The 17,843-nt window shown below is 37.3% G+C and overlaps 1 protein-coding gene across 16 annotated transcripts in view; it reads left to right on the plus strand.

The window, feature by feature from the left end:
* The window catches only part of sox6 (SRY-box transcription factor 6), a 200,495-nt gene that overhangs the window by 62,084 nt on the left and 120,568 nt on the right, over positions 1-17,843 (plus strand). For all 16 annotated transcript variants that reach the window (XM_088934650.1, XM_088934660.1, XM_088934653.1 and 13 more), the window contains 2 exons: positions 5,408-5,648; positions 12,462-12,672. In XM_088934650.1, the coding sequence (XP_088790776.1) occupies positions 5,408-5,648; positions 12,462-12,672 (452 nt within the window). The remainder of the gene's footprint in view (positions 1-5,407; positions 5,649-12,461; positions 12,673-17,843) is intronic.

The raw sequence follows: 17,843 nt of genomic DNA on the forward strand, positions 1-17,843 counted from the left end.
AAGCTTTTATGCAGATTTATATATTTTACCTTTGTGGAACCACCAGAAATATTGTGTGGTTAGTTGGTGCTTATCAAATGTGATTTTATGATTTTCTGCTGCAGAAAATGTAGGACAGGGGTGTCCAGTCCTAACCCCATGTGATTGCTTTTGTCTGCAGTTTTTAATCCAACTCAGCAATTGCCAACCTGAATCAGCTTGCTGTTGGCTTAATTGGACTAATTTAACAGCTTCTTTCAGCTCTTAAGTTGCTGGTGTTTTAAAGAGACCTAGGCCATGCAGACATAACACTGCACTAGGACCAGGAGAGCATGTTTACCTAGGGGAACAGAAAGGTCAAAGAATGTAATAGTGCTCCTTTTCATTTGGAATAAATACAGCTTTAATCACATTTAAATAAATAATAGTCTTGCTAAGGTTTATTATCAAGCAACAGTATTTCCACCTGTTGGTTAATTAATTTTTGACTCATGTTTTTTGCATTTTCCATATTTGCTTTAATGATGGCCTCATCCTCCGTCATTAAATAATAAATATGCCACATGGAGACTTCTATGGAAAGTCGCTCTTTCAACCTTGAAAAAAACTTTGAAGTTTTTTCTGTAGTGGAAATTGATGATAGGTGTCGGACATCATTCCAGTTGTGTAGTCCTGCAACTGTACGTCTGCTTTGAAAACAAAAAGTGATCCTGTTGGTTCAGTGGGAAACCACTTTGTTTTGATTTGCAAAAAGAGAGAAGGAAAAAAGAACCTGATGACATGACTTTGTTTTTGTACACAAACAGTGTACCACAGTGATATATGGTAGAAATTGTTAACAGAATCCTACTGAAAAATACAGTACCTCTGCACACAGAGAATCATTTTCATTTAGTCTGTATACAGTAGTTTTTAGCTTCTGAAGCTTCTGCAACTACGCTTGTCCTACTTCGTAGTGAAGAGCAATGGACACTGTTTTAAAACCATTTTCTGCAACGTTTTCTGGCTATGTCTAATTCAAAATAACATTTCCCTTACAGTCAAATGCTGTCATGTACTTTAATGCTATGGATTTTGTCAGATGCTTACTAATCAGTGGCAAGGTTTCTGTAAAGCACACAGATGTGGATTAAACAACTTTTGTCTTATCTGTAAAAGATTTACAGCCCTCTTGCTATAATTTTAAGTCCCTCATATATTAAAAGCATACCATACTATAAATCACATTTAATCTCTGAACAGTTCTTTCCATAATATTTATGTCTGCAAAACATTTATGACACATTTTGAAATGGTTCGTTCTTTGACAGTTCTGTATCTCTCTTGAAGAAAAAAAAAGCAAAATATTTTGTGAAAATGTGTACTTTTTGCTGTTCCTTTCAATAATAACTGGTATTTTCTGCTCCTTGATTTTCCTCTGTTCTGTGTCTTTTCCGTGCTTTATTCTACATTCCTGGAAATTTAGAGTGCTGTGACAAATATTCCTTAACCATATTATATTTTCCTGTAGTTATTTTCTCAAACAATGGCTTGCCTGTTTTGTTTTTTTCTTCTGTGATGGCAGCAAGAGGCTAATATTTTCTTCCTGAAGTGACCTGTAATTAATAGGGAGACACATCCAGCTAACGGCGATGGTGTGGAGTTACTTATTGCCATTGTCTATAAAAGGTCAACAGTGCGAGGCCATGAGCTGAAAGTCAGACCTTGTTACGATAGGGAGGAAATGGGATATCCACAGACACATGGCTCAGTCATAAGACTTTAAAGGCAACCATCTCTGAAGTTCTAATGCTAACCAATTAAACAGAGGTTGTTGCGTGATGAAACATTATCAGCAGAAACAATTCATGAGTCAAAGCATTCCAAGGCATATGAGCTCTGGTCAAAGAACTTAACTCTTAAGGTCTATAAATATAGTCACTGCAATATTGTCAGCTAAATATAGGCCTTTTTTTTCAAAGACATAAGCTGCTGTGACTTAAGCTAGGGCTGCATTAAATGTAGCTATTGATCAGTTTATTTTGTTAGTGCTCCATTGTTATTGTGTGATCTACCATGGAAAGCGATTTATTGTAAGGAATGTGTGTTATGTTTATTCAGGGTCCACCCACTTTGCTGCTTGATACACACAAAGGCACGTATTTGATTTAAGTGTGTGAAACGCAGACAATCACTAATAAGGGTGAAGAAGTACAGACTTGTATCATGTTGCAAGGTACAAACAAGTACGATGATACTGTCATTTGAGTAATTGCTGTAAAGACTGTGTTATTTTATTAGTTGTTTTTTTGTAGTCATTTTGTTTCCCTAGTCTAGTCTTAACTTATGGTTCCAAATATACAGTATATGCATTATGGTTTGGGATACATAGTCAAATGGGTGTTAGAGGCCCTACTGTAGAAATGCTGGCACATAGGAAAGACAGAGTCAATATTTTTTCTTTGGCTGTGACTAAAACATTGGGCTACATTGTCTGTCACTCAAGAGTCATAAAGGGAACATTACATCACTATTTTTTTATTACAGAATGCATGTACAGTATTGTCATTATATCATCCCAGCTTATGCTCATGCTCTGGCATTCCAGACCTGAGAGCCTGTCCGCCCTTCATTCACAGGGGCTCCATCAGGGTTCATGCCACAGCACTGCTATTCAAGCTGAGCTGTATACCCTTCAGTTGTGCATACGGCGAATGCAGGCTCAGGGCACTTGTGATAAATTATTTACTCAACCTGACAAATACTGTTACAGAACCCACTGAAGATCTGTTGCATTTTCTTACAAGATTACTGTGGACGCATGTTACAGTAGAGTGGAATAAGCCCCACTCGCTCCCTGTGAAATTTTTCATGGTCCAGTAGTTAGAATGATGGCTGGAGAGTATGGTAAAAGTGCCTGAGAGACTGAATATTTTAGAGGTAAAATAATACTACTTGATTTACTGTGTAATACAAAAGAAGTGCTTTGTTTCACTTGCCCTCAGTGAAGCTCTGTTGAGCACTGGAAGAATTGCCTTTTTGGAGCCATTAATAAAAAATGGAGCTGAATCTTTCCCTACACAATTATACTCAGCGTGTAAGTTCTGAACTTTGCTCTTAATTTTGATTTCCAATTAACACTACCAATTTAAAGATAATTTTCTATTTAATATAATTACAGGAAACAATTTATTGGCTGATTAAAATTGAGGGCTCAGTATTCCTTAAGAAAACACCACGCGAACAAACCGAGCTTTAAGCTTCTCTACAGTAACTGACAGACGTGCTCTGTTTGTACAGCTGTACTATGGTGTGTAATTAAGGTACACTATGGTTTGTTCTGTTGTCCATTTGTGTGTGTTATGGTAAAACAAAAATGTATTTCCCAGTTTTGGTGTTGTCTTTGATAGTATTTGATAGTAGAGGTCTTTAACTGTAGTGAACAAAACACATTTAAAGCTACAGAATCATTTAAATGTCCGACCTATGGCATTTGAGGCACTACATCAAATGAATGTAATATCTTGCTTGGAAGATTATAGGAATGTACAGTAGTATTACAATAAAAGTGCATTTTATCATGTTAGGCGATATAGTAAAAGTGTTTTCTTTTACAATACAATACAGAATAATAAATCTGCTTTGATAGTTTAACTATAGATAATAGGCAAAAGGTGTGCACAGTATGTCTAAACAGATTAATGTACGGTAAATGTTTCATGTTCACAAACTTTGAAACATCTTGAGCTGCTTTCGTTACACACTTTACCAGTGATGTGTTGACGGTGCATCCAACATGCTCCAGTGTCACAGTAGTGCTTTGCAGTCCTTGGCCTAGAGTAGCCATGGTTTTCATGTGCTGGGCTTTCTGCTATGATTTGGAAAAGTGCTTAAATGTTTTACAGAAAACAGCCGATTCTTTTTAGTATGTGACCCTTTGAAGTCCTAAAAATAAATGGGAAGATGAAAACCAGTTTTAAAACTGGCCTCTGATAAGTGAGTCTATGATGTGCTGGAGCCTTAGATAACATATGCAGCCATTAAAGTGATTTTTTCGTTGTTTAAAATCTAGTGAAAACAGGGAAAAGGTAAATGCAGACGAATTAAAGCAATCAGATTTAAGTGCTTTTCTTGTTCAAATCAGTTGGAAAACCATATAATACGGTTATTAATATGAAGAGCATAATTAGATTAGTTGATCCTATATTAATTTCATTCACTGTAGGACACAGTCTTAGAGCCTCCTCATTAATTGTGAGAAAAGTGGAATTAGCTGTTAAATCCTATGTGAAACACAGCCTGCCTCATAAAACTACTGTTTAAATTGGAATTAACTTAATTATTTTTCTTTGCACCTGATATTTCAAGAGCTCCCTTCACTGTAATATTCATGAAAGCATGTGACAGATTTGTAAATTTTGTCTTCCACAGCCAGGCTCTGATTTCCAAGCTGCTTAATCAGGATTTATTTGCCTGGAGAAATACTGTAGTACTAAAAAGTTAATGGTTTGCTAATTTGAAAAAAAAAGCTCAGTATTAACTGACTTGTGCATTTTGTAGCTGGCTGTGTAAAATCAATTAATTTCAAGCCCAAATTGAGAGATATTACACAGGTTTTTCAATTGTATGTCTGGTTTAAAATGCATATTATTTGATCTACATCTTCACTTGTTAAGTAGTTTTTATCTTGTACATTTTCTGTTTTTAATATTATACAAAAACATTTCCTTAATCCAATACAAATATATTTTGGCTTGATTTTACTGTTTTTGTTTTTTTGACAAGTATTTTTATTGCATTTTATACCAACAAATAGCAATGCATAATATACATATTAAAATAATCAAACAGAATATGTAAATTGTTGGTACAGTGCTTAAAGTGAGAGTAATGTATTAAAAGGAAACTACAAAATGTCACCCTTATTGTTTTGATGGCACATATAAAAATCGAGTTACATAAAGGAAAGTATCACCAAACTCTTAATTTAAAAATTATCGGCTAACAAATCTGACTTGGGAAGACTTTATCTCTAACTCAGCCTAGCTAGAAATTTATGTTTTCTATAGCATTATCACTTCACATGCCCACTTTTTCCTGAGTATGACTGATTTAAAACACTTCATGTATAGCTCAATTAATTAACTGTTTGAAAAAGATCTGATCAGTAAATATGAGTGACTGTCTACTACAACAGTGCACTTTGGCTGCTCATGTATAGCTTACGTGCAGTTGTTATGATTAGGATTTTCAAGATTCTGCTCAATGTGAACGAAAGATTGCTAAATGATACAGTAAGTTTTTAAAGGTTTTTTTAAGTTTACTTTTTCCTCTCAAACGAAACCATATTAATAAGCCGAAAATAGTCCTCCTGACTGTCTAAGAGCTGTAAAATATTTGCATAGCCTTGTAAACTGAGGTGTCTGTTGGCCTTCATGTTCTTCCCCAGAATAATGTCTTCCAAGCAAGCCACCTCTCCGTTTGCCCCTGCCGCTGATGGAGAGGACAGCATGAACCAGGAGCGGGTGTCCTGGGACAAGGAGGAGAGCGCAGACCCCCACATGGCCTCCCAGCTGCCTCTGCACAACATGATGCACAACAAACCTCACCCCGAGGAGCTGCCCACCGTCGTCACCAACATCCCACCAGACTCCGACTGGGACAACATGGTGTCCGCCCAACAGCGAATGGTAAGGCTGGCTGGCAGGAGCTCCCGGAATTCTGAATGCCTGTACTCCCTCCCCCCTACCTCCCCGACACTTGAACGAAACTTTCAGGCGGATTCCTTCACCACATCAAGAAGTCCGTGAAGAGAAAACAACAAAAAAAAGTCTAAATCAGAGCTTGATGCAGAGACCTTAGGCACTCCTGCTTTCACCTTGCCCAAATGATGTTGCTGTAATTAGCTTCTGGCTGTGCTCCAGGCTGCAGAAATAAGACCCCCTAGTTGGGTAATGAAATCCTCAGCATCTTCTAGCGTAACAAATATATCATGATCTTTCTTAGCATTGCAGATGACTGCAGCTTGGCTATTTCTTTTATATGCCCTCCTGATATCTTTACCAGAACCACTAAATATCATTAGTGTTGAAGGTTAGCCTTCTTTTTTTGGCATTTGTGCCAGATATCTTAGGTTTTGCCATACTGACGACGTCGTCATCCACTGTGTTTTGTTTTTTCCTTGCATCATTGTAATTCGTTAGAACACCAATATCTAAAGCCAAAGCACAGCACTAACAAAAAATACTGAAGTACTTCAGTCAACTGTGGAAACGGTGATGGTATTTGCAGGAGGATTTGTCGGTGCTCTTTGTGTATTTGCAGATGTAGAGAAACGTACATAATTTCATCATCACCGATAATGATTTTTGTTTATAATGTTGGTGCCAAATGCTGTAATCACTGCTCTAAAGCTATGATGGTGTGCTGAAACATATTGTAGGTGTGTTTATGTACTTCACAGTCACTGAGCAAAAGGGTGGCAAGTCACTGAGCTTCCGAGTTTATGGAATTCTCCTCCCAAGGACATTGACAGCAGAGGCTCCTTAAGGCTTAAGACTTTCCAGTTTGCCAAGCCTCGGCTTTGAAGTTTATGCCATCAAAAGTGCCTTGAGATCCTTGACACTCCAAAATGTATTGAATTGCGTTTTGTGTTATAAAATAAACACAAGGAAAAGAGAGAAACAAAGTCCTTGAGATTGTTTTGTCAAAGATGCCTTGGCCCCTGTGGTCTGCCGAGATCTCCCAGTGCTCGTGTTCCCAGCAGAGATGCATGTGCTCAGCCACATTAAAGGAGGAGAACAGTCCTGATAGGGATTCATTGTTTGTAGATTGGAATGCTGAAGAAATCTTACACCCCTGTGGTGTTTTAATGCTGTGTAGGGGGTGAACCTTGTTGATGTTGGAGAACAGTTTCATGTTATAGATCTATATACCTTCATATAGGGGATGAATTAACTAAAGTTTTAAAACAGGAGTGTTTCCTCCAACCTCACAATAGATAAGTGTGGATAACTTATGAATTCATAAGTCTACACTGCATTGAATATACTTGATTTGTTTATGTAATGGTGTATTTATGCATTCTTTTCATCTGTTCGTCTTTGTTATTTCGAACGTTAGGATGTGATAGGGTGTTAGCTAAACCCGATCAGAGAAAAAGAAAATTAATAAGAATGTTCTTGAGATACAAGCTACTTTGGTATGGCCCTGGATAGCTACAGGACTGTGGTGCTAGAAGAAGTAGACTTTCATTGTTTTCTGGTGTTTTATTTAAAGACTTTACAGCCTTAGTCTTGAGCATCTGGGATGTAAATTTATAGAGCTATAAATTGGAGGTAAGGGGAAGATTGCTGTGGTGCTTTATCATTTTGGCCGCTTTAATTGCATTCTAGAGAAAGTGGAAATTGGTTGAATATTTTGAAAGGATTTTTGGGCAGGAAAGTGGCACATCGGTTAGCATTGCTGCCTCTCAGAGGTAGAGTAGGGCCCTGTGTTAAACTGCAGACCTGGGTTCTTATCGGTGTGGAGTTTGTATGTTCTTCCCGTGTTTGCTCCGGTCTCTTCCCATAGTTCAAAGACATACTGGGGGCTTAGCTGGCCCTGGTGTGAGTGTGTGCATGTCTGTCTTTGTGTCTGGCCTGCAGTGGACTGGTGTCCCTGTGGCAGCCTTGTGCCCTTGCTTGCCAAGATAAGCTCGTGTTCCCCCGCGACCCTGAATTGGAAGAGGTGGTTAGAAAATGTTTGGATGGATTTTGTAAGAATTTGAATTGTTACTGAATTTTTCTGAAGATTTATTTATTTGAGCTGTTTCATGACAGAAGGAGTAAAATCTTTTACGTTTGATAACGAAGAAAACGCAGCAGTTAGCAGAGCCCAGGGTATGTTAGGTGCTCAGGGATCCTGGTTTCAAGGCTGGACCACATGCAGTGTGGAGTTCACATCTCTTCCCTGTTTGTCCCATGGGTTTTCAAAGGATGCTCTGGTTTCCTTTCACTTCCCAAAGATACACAGGTCAGGTTTGGTTAGCTGACATGAGCTGCATTATCCTCCAAGGGTTTATTTCCTGGCTCCCAGAAGCCACCAATGATATAGCTATCTTGTGATCACACATAATATATGATAGAGGAATTGACATTACAAGCATTATGATTATTCCTGGTAAGATTGTATCTAGCTTTCATACCAAGATGGTGTAGGGCTAATAGACTAAAAATAATAGTAATTGAAAGAGATAATTTGTACTATTGAGTTTGAAAAGAACAAAATGATTTCCACTCTCAATTTAGCCTGTCACACGTGATCTGGCAGCCTCAAGCCTGTCCTTCAGTGTCTTGTAGAACTGAAAAAAGCCAGACGTGTCATCTTTGAGGCCTCAGCACTGTTGACCAGATGCACTGAAAGCAAACCTGTTGCTATAACCTAATAGTTTACACTGTTTAATGCCAAAGCTCCCGAAAAAAACCATAAGAAAGATTGCAAACAGGAGGAGGCTTTTCAACCCATTTAGGTTATTTGCTCATAACTAATGGAGATGCATATCTCATACAGCTGTTTTTTTAAAGAAGCGACTGTATCAGTTTCATCAACTTGGCTTTGGAGCTTGTCCAACCTAACAACTTTAATGGTATATCCTATACTGACAGCCTAAAATCTCTTTAGTTGAGAGCAGAGAAAATTACTGGGGGGGGGGGGTGATTAAAAATTCTTAAGGGAGTGGCATTTCTTCAGGGGACTCCTTCAGGATCAACAGAGAAATGTGAACAAGAGGACAAACTATGGGAAAATGTATTGTAAATGTAAATGTTTTTGGCGGTTAATTTAGTGTTATATTCACAGCATGCAGCCAAAAGGAAATGGACAGTTTAGCCACCACACTTATTTGAAAGATGATTAATACCCATAAATACAATTACTTAGATGCTTATGTACTATCCGTAAATAGTACACAAGGCACCACACAAGTAAGAGGTTCTCAAATTCAAAACAAAACCATGTCATTTTCTCCATGGTGGCTGAAACCTCAGATGATCAAAATGTTGTATGATCCATAATTAAGTATTGTAACCATGGGTAGTAGTGTCCTTAGAAAGTAATTCAGTTCATAGCATGGTTTGGTTGGATAACCTTTTTCCTCAATATCATTAAATGTATTAAAATCATTTAATACATTGGCCATATCCCTTTCATTTTCTATAAGTTTTGATTATTGTCTTGAGATCTTACCTTTATCTTCACTATTAGTATGCTTTTTAGAACTATTTTTATTTAAGCCTCCTTTTCAATACTTTCACCTTTTCTAATATATTTTGACCTTTGCTGCTTGCAATTTAGTTAGTTAACTAAATCTTTAAATTTAATCTTTTATTTATCTTTTAGAACCTGATAAATAATTCCATAAAGTTCATTTTTAGATTTTACAAAACTTAAGATCTCCTCTCAGTTTGGTTAAATCTCATTGATTGCTTCCACACACTGTTTGCATAAACACCCAAACCCCTTTATTGTGTAGCTTCCTGCAGCTCAGAAACACCCACGTGATATGCACAGTTTATGTTCCTGCTTCCTGATGGATCACTTAGAAATGTTAAATTTCAAACGACAAGTATTTAAACAGTCCATGATTTTGTTAAAGTGTTTGCAGCTGCCCCTATATTTGCCTCAGTCCCTGTTTTTTGTATCATCCGTTGATCTAAGTAGTTGGGTAATTATACCAGGATCTTAAATGTTAATTTAAAACAGGAAGAACAAGGGGCCTAAAATGGATCCCTGTGGAACACCTTTTCCCTGTATCTCATGAGGTAGCTCATTGGTTCCTGTCTTTTAATCAGCTTGCAATCAAAGTTCATAGATTATTGTGGAATTCTATAGATTTTTTACCTTTCCTTTTCTGTAGAAAAATATTATGTCATATTCTTTAGTCAACAGTCAAAGAATTATTGTAAGTGAATCACACAAGACCTTTCTTTTCTAAATCCACAGGGTATCTCTTAAAATGCCATTATTTCATAAAGGTTCTCGTAGTTCAGATCTGCATAAATATCAGTGCAGTGATATCACTGTATCTTTAACAGAATCATGATTCAGTGCTATCAGTACTAGAAGTTAGACTAACTTTGTCTATAGTTCCCTGGTTTGGTTTTATCCACCTTTTTTAGTAGAATTTGGTGTTGCGTTTTTAATTCTCTGATCTGTGGGAATAGCTCCTATCCTTAGTGATAATGGAAATATTCCAGTTAAGGGTCTGTTAATCACATTCCTTATTTTCGTAAGTAGTGAGTAATCTGTGTTTATAAATTGCTGAACTGTTAGCGATGGATTTGGTGTTATGGTTAGTGACTTTTAGTATTTTTCTGAAAGATACTTTAGGTGTGATGGACCTGTCAGTAGAAGAAATTAATTTAAGCCTGTTAGGAGATGCAATTTCTTTCATTTCTTTTTTTTCATAGTTTTAAACAGAGACTGGAAACTGGATAAAAATTAAAATAGTAAAATAAATGAGTGATGCCTGGCAGAATGGTTGCTGTAATTACAGTGCTTGTGCTGGGCAGCTCAGGGAGGAGTGGGGAAGGTATTCCTGTTGATTACCAGGCTCCACTGCACTGCCATGTGTCTGTGTGGGCTGCCTCTTGAACCACAGCCAGCTGATTAAAAACTGGGGCTTCGCTGTGTGCAAGCCCGCTCTTAAGTTGAAGGGATGAAAAAATATACGGATGTAGAAGTTAGCTGTGTTTTCTTTTCCTGGGAGAAGCAGTCCGGCTTACACTGAAGATGCCAGACGAAAGAGGCAGAAGAAGAGTCTTGAGAGGTTTGGCTGAGTAACTGAGAGCCCATACCTACTGGGTGTCGAAACAGGGCTTTGTATAGTACAGAGAGTGAAACATGAATCTCATAATGTATCACTGACATTCTCTCCCAGCTTACAGCATTCCTGCATGTTTAGAAGGATTATCTTTGCTTGGACAGTGCCAACTTACTTCCCCATTTCACCTTTCTTCACTTATTTACCTTACAGGGATGTTACTTTTAACTTTAATGGTGTGGTTATCTTTATTTGCAATGCATTTGCTGTGCGCATATACATGTAGTGAGCTGGCAGGAAAATCCAAAGATGTTGTCTTCAGTTCCACTCAAATCCCAATCTTCTGTTCTGATTCAGTCAAAGGCTCAAATTTTTCATTTAATCTTTAAGTAAAATGCACTGCATACTGTGCTCTGGTTGAATGCAATTAATTGGAAGTTAACACTCTGTAAAAAAGGGTATTTTATATCTTAGGAGGAAGTTTTAAGTCCATGTTTAGGGTGTGTTAATAGCATGCACTCACAATTAATTATGGTTGTGAATATTGATTAGCTCAGTGCTATGGCAGATGGGACTGTCCATTTCAGTGTCCTTTCTCCGGTCACATTGCAGTTGATTGAGAGGTAAGACAAGATATACGACTGAATTGGTTAGTAATGGGATGGGAGACCAAGGAAAGCTGTAAGAAAAACCAAGTTGCTGCTGCAAGTAGTATTGGTAGAGTAGACCAGTAGGTGGTGTTCTTCACTGTAGACCAGAATTAAAAAAACTCGGACGGACTATCGGAGTGCTGTGCTGTAGGAGGTTGCCATTATTTGGATGATGCATTAAAATTAGGTCCTAACTAGTCTTTAATTTTGGGGGGAGGCTGCTGGTGCATAATGGCTGCTGCTATCACCCAGGTGGATGTGCTCTACCAGTGGATCACCTGCTTTATGTACAGTGCTTGGGAAAGAAATAAGCTATAAAAATACAGTAAATAATTATTTATGATATGTTTATGTGAATAAATATATATCTATATATTTGTGTATCCCTCGAAAACAGTCTCTTGTTCTCCTAGTTTAATTTTTGAGCATTTTATAGTAATGTGTGACTACCAGCAGGGTACACAGATAGAGAAGAATTCGCCTTCATGGTACCGCATATGGCTTTGCTTTGCTGAGAAGCACAACTTTCTGGGTTCTGATTTTTAATTGCATTTATGGCCGTGAACACACAAGGATCAAACTCCTGAAGACCACAGGCATGAATCAAGCCTGCTGCTGGTGAGCCACTTCACCAAGACCGGAGGTTAAACATAAAACCACACATCTAGGTGTATACTGTATGCAGGTGTAAGAGCAAGAGGTGAAGATTATTTAACTGTTTTCAATAGACTATGGCTTCTGTCTATTATCTTAGTGAATTTTGTGTTTTTCACTAGGTCATTTTTGCCATACCATATTTGCCAGGATTATTTGCTTTGGTATCCAAAACAAATCCTGTACGACGTCCAGCTTTTAATGGTTTAATTTGGATTTCACAGAGTCACAGAAATATTGGCTAGTTGAATTGGCTCAGCTGGAGCTGAGGAGCTAAAACAGCCAACAGTCGCAGGCCTGGGGCAGCGCTTGAAGTGGAAATGTCCTTGAATAGGAGAGAGTGGGTCCTTAATTCATTTCTTTTCTCCCACCCCTGCCCCCTGTGTGCTTCTTCGCAGGAATCTGACAGCAATAAAGTATGTTCCCTCTACTCCTTCCGGAATAACTCTACCTCGCCACACAAGCCTGAGGAAGGGGCCCGTGAACGCGGTGATCTCCTGACCGGGTCAGCCTTCGGGACGCCCGAGCGTCGCAAAGGAAGCCTCGCAGACGTGGTGGACACACTGAAGCAGAAGAAACTGGAGGAGATGACGAAGACCGAGCAGGACGGTATGTCTGGCCTTCGCTTCTCTGCTGGCTCTCGGGGCCGAGGCAGCGCTTTGCCTGCATGTACCACACGACAGCAGATGTGTCCACGGTTTGAGTCTCACTGAAACGATTCCAGACTGACAAACATGGGGTGGCACAACACTCCAGCTTAATGTGGTCGCATGAAGCAGCCAATAAACTTCCAAGACCTTAGAATGCGTGACCGAATATTAAGGACGTCACATTTACCTGAGAACACTTCTCTTAGAACTGAAAATAATTATAATTATTTCCTTTTATTTTATCAATGGACTTTGTGATCATATTTCAGGCTTTGTGCATCATACTTATGCCCGCGTAATTTTTACTAATTGAGAGTAAAGAGCAAATTCAAGCATTACCTGTTTACATCACGATCTACTGGCCTCTTAATCTACCTTCCTATCCACTGTATGTTTTTTAACTTAATTTGATTGTTTGAGTTTTGTTTACATGACAATTGGCAGCCATACTGTATTATACTAAAATTTATTATTAATCTTAATACAGATTATGATCAAGTATTCTTTGACTTTAATGCATTAAATGTTCATTTTGCAGAAATTATGCAATAACAGAATCATGTTCTATTGGGCCAAAAGCATACATTTTTGTGCATGTGGAATGTTGCCCCTAAGTGAAGGTGGATTTGTTTCAAAACGTTGAAATGCTCTTATTTTTTCTGAACACTTGTAAGAATGTAACGAACTCGTTTTGTGCATAATATCTCTCACGTAAGCTTTTTCACCAACACAAAATCGCGTAAGTAATTCACTGCAGAACTATTCTAAAGATCACATATATTGTGCAGACTAATCCCTTCTATTGATTTTCATTCCATTCAAATTTACAAATAAAGGAAGGATTATTTTGTGTCTTTTTTCTCACAGAATGGCTTTTCTGACTATATTAACTTTTATCACACAGTAATACAGAATTTCATTCCTTGCATTTCTTTTAACAATGTGTTTCTAAAAGGTCAGTGAAATTAAACCTTTTTTATGCAAGGGTATATAGGACTAGAGAAGTGTGCAGTTGGCAGTGATTATAGGAATAAGTAGTCAATGGGTTACTATAGAAACAACCATTTTACATGTGTTTAGAATGTTCAACTGGTATATTACTTGGACTTAAAAAAGCAACCTTGAGATATTTATAATTTCAAAGCACAGACCTTCAATCACTCCCTCCTCATTTGTACATTTATTTCCTTTTCACCACTAACAGAGTTTTTGTACCTTGGGAACACAAAAGAAAAGTTTTTTTCGCTCTGAGCAGTAACAGCATCATCGTTTTAATTTTATTTATTCTTCTTTTTAAACATAAATATTGAGGACTGTGTGCAGCCTTTGTAATAAATATTCTTTTCAGGCATGCTAATTCATGTGTGCATGGACATATGAATTAGAATATGGACATGCACAAAATTACCTTAAAATAATTTCTGAGCACTAAGATATGTGTGTTATTTCTTTTTTTTTATTTAATAATGCTATCATTTGAAGAGCAAAAGTCATTTATCATGCTGTACCAGCCTGTCATAAGATAATTTCTGGTGTAAAGCGTGGAAGCTCTTTGAAAGTTCTGTAAAATATAAATTTATATATAGCCTGGCAGTCTCTGTGCATGCATAGTGATAGCAGTTGGGTGAGCTCTCTGCTGTTCAGAGTACTAATCATTAGGGATAGGCTTGTTCCAAGAAGAGTAGGCTTCAGTTCCACATTCCTCTGGAGTGTCTGCTCTTTCACTGCCTGGCAGTGTAGACTTTTGCAGCCTTATGTCTATTAGAAAGAAAAAAAACAAACAAAAAAAACAGCATCTGAAACATTTACTCCATTCTTAATTAGTGGTTTAAATGTAACATACAATCGAATGCACAGTTCTTCAGGGGCTTGCAAATAGCATTGAATGTCTAGGGAGCTTTTAGCTTAAGCAGCTCATCAGTGGAATAAATTATAGTTTAGTGGAATAGTTTTTTAATTCCTCTATTGATATCAAAATAAGTTTGTATCTTATACTTTCATTTTTTACTATGTGAAACCTGCTTGGTGTTGACAGTTTTTCAAACCTGTGCTTTCACTTTTGTTGCCAAAAACAAACAGAAGACCACATTTCCCTTTTACTATTCTTCACTTTTGTCTTTTTTCCAATTTTATTTACAGTACCCTTTTGCCTTTACATATATGCTGCCCTTGCAGCACTTTATCTGTACTTTTAAAATGCCACTCGCAAATCTTTACCATTTTATGGTACTGGAGCTTTTTCAAATTCCAGTCGTCAGCAGTTTCCAACACTGTAAGAATATGTTCAAGAGAAAAATACATTATCTAAAAGAAAAAGCGGATATTATCTTAAAAAAATGAAACAATTGAAGGATTAATTTGGGGTGTGCAAAAAATACTTTTAATATTTATTTCAGGAATAAGACATAGAAAATTGCAAACTATTTTTTGTGATTTTTTTAAAAGTTTGTAGTCTTTAGTCCAGTTAAGTTTATTTCAGGGAGCATAAAGTGAATGCAGATCATTGTTCAAAGTCTTTATAGTTCTGTCATTCAGTGAGAATGTTTTGGAGTGCTGTGTAAATCAAGATACATTGTGTGTGCTTACATACTATATATGACACAGCCATTGTCGGATTTTTTTTTGCTTTGAAAGTTTTTGTATAGATTAATGACAGATTAACGTGTCAATATCCTGCCTTACAATTGTTTTAAAATGGCCACATTGGTAATTAACCTGCTTGAAGTAAAAGCTACCTCTTTTGATTGTTTTATAGGCTGAAAACCAAGAGTAATAAAATGAGTAACATTCCTCCTATGTCAGGATCCATATTCATGTATGTCAGAAAGTGTTCATGTTCATGTTTCATAGAAATAAAGTTTGTATTTCATATTAAACATTTGACATTGACGGGGTCACATACATACTGTATTATCACCAGATAACCCCTTCTGTATATTAGAAATTATGCATACGTGGAGGAGGAAGACAGGCTAAAAACATCAAAAGAGATAATGGTTCACCTCCACAAATACATCTTTTTTATGTACCTCCGATCTGTAAATTAGATTTTCTGTCTCTTTGCCCTCCTTGACCTGTCCTTCACCTGCCTTTCTGTTGGTTCCTAATCAATGCAGAGTCATTGTTTTGAAAGGGAGTCAGGATTGGGCAGATGTCTGTGAAAACTGCCATGTTTGTGTTATGCAGTGATTGCGTCTTAAATGGTAATGGCATTTCTTTGTCATCTTATTTCTTTTTTGTTTTGTCATGCACTTGGAATAGAACGTGCTCCTTGGAAATCTTTGCAGAGAGTGGAGGAGGGGGCATGGATGTTATGATAATAAGGCCCAGCTGGTACAGCGGGTTGTTGCAGTAATTTAAATGGTCAAGTGCTGCTTATAATCCAGGGCCGTATGTTTGTAAAGGGAAGAGAGGGTGCTTCAGCTCAGCGTACAGCTGTTTTAATCTCTCGTTAATAATGGAGCTTCAGCCAGTCTTATGCCTCCTGCATCACGCGATCAAAATAAACTCTCTTGTTAGAAGAAATTAGTTTTCGAATTTTATAACGTTTGATAGATTCACAGGCTGTATTTTAAAAGCAGAACAGATTTTTGTTTTTGATTCCTGAATGAGCTCCAATTTTAATACAGGAAGATGAAAACAGATTTTCTTCCTTTTCATTGTTCTGGCTTTTCAAAATCTGTGTCTGTTTTCTTTCTGCTTTCTGGGAAATGTCATTGCAGATATGGTTTTGTGGGACACCTTGTCCTTTTTCAGCTACCAATTCATAAGAACAGATGAAGATCATTTGAAAGCCTTTGCCTTGACCAAAACACAGCTTCAGATTAAGATCTTCACTGACTATGGCCCGTCTCCATCTTAAAGCTGTCTACAGTATGTACAAAGTATTTGCCTTAAAGAACAACAAGTGTCACCAATATCCCTGACTACACGTTTTGGTTTCGTGCATTAGATCAGCATTTGTTCCCCTTTTACTGTCACTGTGCTGGTAGCTCTTTGTACAGTTGTTTATTAAACCATGGGTGTGTTAACAATGTAGCTGCCTTGTTATGCTGTGACAGGTACACACTACAGTAATGAGAAATGGAGGCATGATCACTTGAGCATAGCTCATTGTAGGTAGTAAAAGGCAATCTCCTTTAGTTTTATATCCTAAAGGGAAATGCTACAGCTCACTTGAGATGAGAGCCAAGAAGTATTTGGGTAGTACACCTCTGATTTTCCAGCAGATTTTGTACATTCTTCACATCTTTTTTCTTTTTTGGTAGGCTGATTCTTTTACAGGTTTGGGGTGTGAGGCCTCTTGCTGTGGTGTAAATAATCATTTTTGTGGCACATTTAGTAACGTGCTTTGACGTTTTCTGAATAGGAAGAGGTGCACTCGTGAAAACAAGTCAGGATAATCTTGTAAGGTTACCTGCAGGACATTATGCTTGCCAGGTAGTGAGATCTGAATCAGAATTCCTAATTGCTGAAAATTAAGCACCAAAGGTATAATTTTCACCAGTCATATGCAACATAAAATATACAGTTAAATACAAATATTCTGCTCTGAAATGATGTAAGTATTATCTTTATCATTAAAAGATTAAGGATCTAGAAACATTTTTTCAGCAAGAGCACATCTTTTTAATAGTATTTTTTAAAATCCAGTGACTAAACAAGGTATTCAAGTCTGAATTTTGCTTTTTAGAGTATGTCCAATACAGTGAATACATAGCAATGTTGATTATAATCACTGTGAACAATGTTAAAAAGGCAGTCATTCTAAAGCAGCACTTACAGCACAATTTTCAGTAAAAAGGGATATTATGTTGTGACGTGGATAAAGGAATTTTTCTGTGGTTAGAGCTAATGGGTACAAATTTCCACTAGCCCATAATTTACACAAAGTTACAAAACACAAAAGCATCTTACAGGGTTGTTCCAATCCAGTTTGTCTTCTGCTTTCATTGTGGAAACGGCCATAGCATCAATTTCCATTTAAAAAAAGACATCTTTTGATGAACTACACAGACAAAAACCATACACATGAGTGACTGATCCACAGAGTATGTGGCCCCCTCAATGTAATGAACAGTTTTGTTCCAGTAACTTTGGATTTTATTTAATTGGCTGATTTTGATCTGG

Source organism: Atractosteus spatula, chromosome 16 (assembly GCF_055471065.1).
Source record: "Atractosteus spatula isolate fAtrSpa1 chromosome 16, fAtrSpa1.hap1, whole genome shotgun sequence".
Taxonomy (NCBI): domain Eukaryota; kingdom Metazoa; phylum Chordata; class Actinopteri; order Semionotiformes; family Lepisosteidae; genus Atractosteus; species Atractosteus spatula.